Here is a 3,401-nt window from a genome sequence, read left to right as displayed (position 1 = left end):
GTGTTGTTCGTCTAGCAGGCATTGTTCATGACGCATGAATACTCAATGGTTCGGTAAGCTGGTATACAAAATAGGCCTATGGCAGGTGAGTCTGGGCTGAAAACTGCTATATTCTGAGATGGTCAGTGTTGATACCATGCTTGAAAGTAAGAGGCAGTGATAGGCAGCATGCTTGCAACAGAGGCTGCGAAGGGACCGTCGTATTTCACTCGAGCAAAGAAATATGAGTTTTCCCATATACAATTAATTCGTTATGTGACGATTTCTAATCTCAGGCTGCTTAGCCATTCTCGAACGATGAGTCAACCGGGGACGGCGGCTACTGCGATGAAAGGAAATGGCCGATAACATTCTTCCGCGGATCTTACGGCAAAATCTGTTAAGCGAGACCGCCCTGTGCCCCACTTTGACTCACGTCGACTCATCAAGCATTCATCTTAGAGCCGAGCGGAACAACGTCACGGACATCACAACATCCGGTCCGCCGTCCAACGTCCGCGTCCCAGTCGCCACACCAGACGACAACCCTCAAATACGGCCGCTCATCGCCTCCAACCCGGCATCGCAGGATCTTGGTTCGACAGCATCCCGACAAGCACCAGCTCGCCCGCCGCCAAGCACTGCTCCTGCCCCGCAGTACCCGTCCTTGTTCTTGCATTTCGTCAGTTCAGCTCATCACATTATCAACATTGAGCACTTTTCCTTTTTCCCGTCCGACAACAACCCTACCCGTCATGATCTCAATCACCCAGCAGGGCGGCAACACCCAACAACAGGCCGTCCCCCGGCCCCGCAACGACCGCGTCGTCCCGAAGCCCGTCCCGGAGGCCCAGTCCAAGGATCCCCGCGGCTACCAGCTCGGCCAGCTGCGCAAGCGCTTCTCGCCGCGCGAGTCCACGGCCGACGACGGCTCCACGTCTCTCGTCTTCAAGCTCAAGCCCTCCGACCCGGACTTCCCGTTCGAGCTCGAGTACCTCGACTGCGACCTCCGTGTGCCTGAGGACTACCCGGAGGCGACCCCGGTGCTGCGCGTGCGGAATAGCGATATCCCGCGCGGCTTCAGCGTCAACATCGAACGAGGATGGGATAGACTCGTTCGTGAGCGCCAGGGCGCCACTCTTCTTGCTCTCACTTACGCCCTGGACAAGAATCTCGAGGTGTTCTTGTCGGAACAGAAGGCCGACACCGTCAAGTTGGTGTCCTTCCAGCACACCAAAGACACCCGCCACCTCGAAGCAGCCGGTGCATCGTCCCCGACACCGACATCTCACGTCGCCAAAGCGCCATCGCCCCAACCTGCCCCCGTCAGACGCTATGTACCCGAGGAGTACTTCACCCAAGAGGAGATGGCGGCTGCCAAGGCACGTCGCGCGCAAGAAACCCGCCAGCTCGAGACTCGTATGGGCCGTATGTCATTATACCGTCGTTCTCCCGACGGCATCGTGTACACCCTGCCCCTCGAGCCCCGCCGCCGCAGCGAGCTTCCTTCCGGTCTGCAAGGCGTCAAGACGGTGCATCTCATCGTGCCGCTTCTCTACCCACTGCAGCCGCTACGCATCCAGATCAACGAGTGCGAGTCTCAGGACGCCGAGCCGCTCGAAGAGCTTTTCGTGCGGAAGGCTGCCGAGCAGAAGCAGATGACGCTCACAAGTCACCTCAACTACCTCGCGCAGAACATGCACGTTCTCGCGAAGCAGGCCCTCGCGCCGCCCAAACCTGCGAAGCCAGAGCCGGCGGTGTCTGAAAAGGACGCCAAGGCCCCGGCTTCGGCCCCGGCCGATGAGGACCGGAGCCACATCAAAGTCATCCCCCGGCCCCCGGAGTGGGACCACGGCCGCGGCGGTGCCGACGACGACGACAACGACACATCCGACAGCTACGACTCGGAAGACGCATCCGACGACGGCGGCGCCAACCTCGACGCCGAAGCACTCACGCTGTCCTCCGGGCTGACCCCCGAAAGGGGCACGGCCGTCTCCTTCCCCGACATCGAGCTCTACAGCATCGAGCTCTTCCAAGTCTCCATCCTCAACCTCAGCGTCAAGTGCACCCGCTGCAAGACCGTCAACGAAATCACCGGCCTCAGGCACGAGGCCTCCCAAACCTCGAGCTGTCGCAAATGCGCCACCGGCTTCGCCGCCCAGTTCCGCCAGCAGCTCGTCCACGCAAACTCCACCCGCGCCGGCTTCGTCGACCTCACCGGCTGCACGGTCGTCGACATGCTCCCGAGCACCTTCATCCCCGTGTGCGCCAAATGCTCGACGCCCAGCCAGGGCCTCGTCGCCGTCCGCGGCGACGCGACCACGAACGTCTGCCGCACCTGCCACGGCAAATTCACCTTCAAGATCCCCACCGTGAAGTTCCTCGCCATCAGCACCGCCAGCGGCCTCGCGGCCCCCGCCGCCGGCCCCGTCAGGAAGGCCGACAGGCTCGGGCTGCACGCCGGCACGCCGCTGCCGGACCGCGGCGCCTGCGCGCACTACCGCAAGAGCTACCGCTGGTTCCGGTTCTCGTGCTGCAGCCGGGTGCACCCGTGCGACCGGTGCCACGACGACGCCGAGGACCACGTCAACGAGTGGGCGAACCGGATGGTCTGCGGCTGGTGCAGCCGCGAGCAGCGGTACTCGCCCGAGGCGTGCGCGTTCTGCGGACGCAGTGTCATCGGGCGCAAGGGACACGGGTTTTGGGAGGGCGGTAAGGGGACGAGGGATCGTACGCTCATGAGCCGGAAGGATCCCCGGAAGCACAAGAGGGTCGGCGGCGGAGAGTCTTCGAAAAAGGAGTGAGGTTGTTATTTTTGGTATTGTGTTTGAGAGGGTGTAGTGTGCGGATACATGATACCAGTAGCCTGATACCTCATTACAATACCAATCGACCTCTGACAAGGTCTATCATTTTTTTCGTCTGGCTGACGTATAATACCAAGCTAATACCGCTAATAGACCTCGGAGCGGCTATACCACACCCTCAAGATCTGACGCGACGGTGATGACTGCCGCCGTCGCCCCCACGGAGCCGAGGCGGTAGATGGATGGACCGGATTCGCTGTGCATTGTCATTTTATGCAACATCCTCCAGGCACGATTTGTGACACGACTGGTTTAGAAAAATGATTGGGTAAAAGTCGTTTGCGAATGGCTCACATGAGCATTGATATATTCGATATGATTGGGGTAAAAAAGTCGAAAAAGGCATCAGAGGCTGGCTGGGTTAACATCATTGGCTTAAATTCGTAGGCGCCTCTTACCACCATCCATCACTCGCTCAGCCCCAGGGTAGATGACGACGGCGTGAAGATCAGCTATAATTTATCACAGAAAAGTACAATATTTCAGGGAGAACAAAACATGGAAATGATTAATTATTTTTTGTATTTTCCAGGAGAAATAAAGAAATAAGAA

At 58.9% G+C, this 3,401-nt stretch overlaps 1 protein-coding gene across 1 annotated transcript; it reads left to right on the top strand.

Annotated features, from left to right (window-relative positions):
- Positions 1–734: 734 nt before the first annotated feature.
- Positions 735–2,786, top strand: CkaCkLH20_06553 (chy zinc finger domain protein; the record flags this gene model as incomplete). Its single annotated transcript, XM_038889270.1, has 1 exon — positions 735–2,786. One exon carries the CDS (start codon positions 735–737, stop codon positions 2,784–2,786), a length of 2,052 nt encoding a protein of 683 aa, XP_038745568.1.
- Between the last annotated feature and the right edge of the window lie 615 nt (positions 2,787–3,401).

This window comes from Colletotrichum karsti (assembly GCF_011947395.1).
Source record: "Colletotrichum karsti strain CkLH20 chromosome Unknown Scaffold19, whole genome shotgun sequence".
NCBI lineage: Eukaryota > Fungi > Ascomycota > Sordariomycetes > Glomerellales > Glomerellaceae > Colletotrichum > Colletotrichum karsti.
This window is presented reverse-complemented; position numbering and strand designations above follow the sequence as displayed.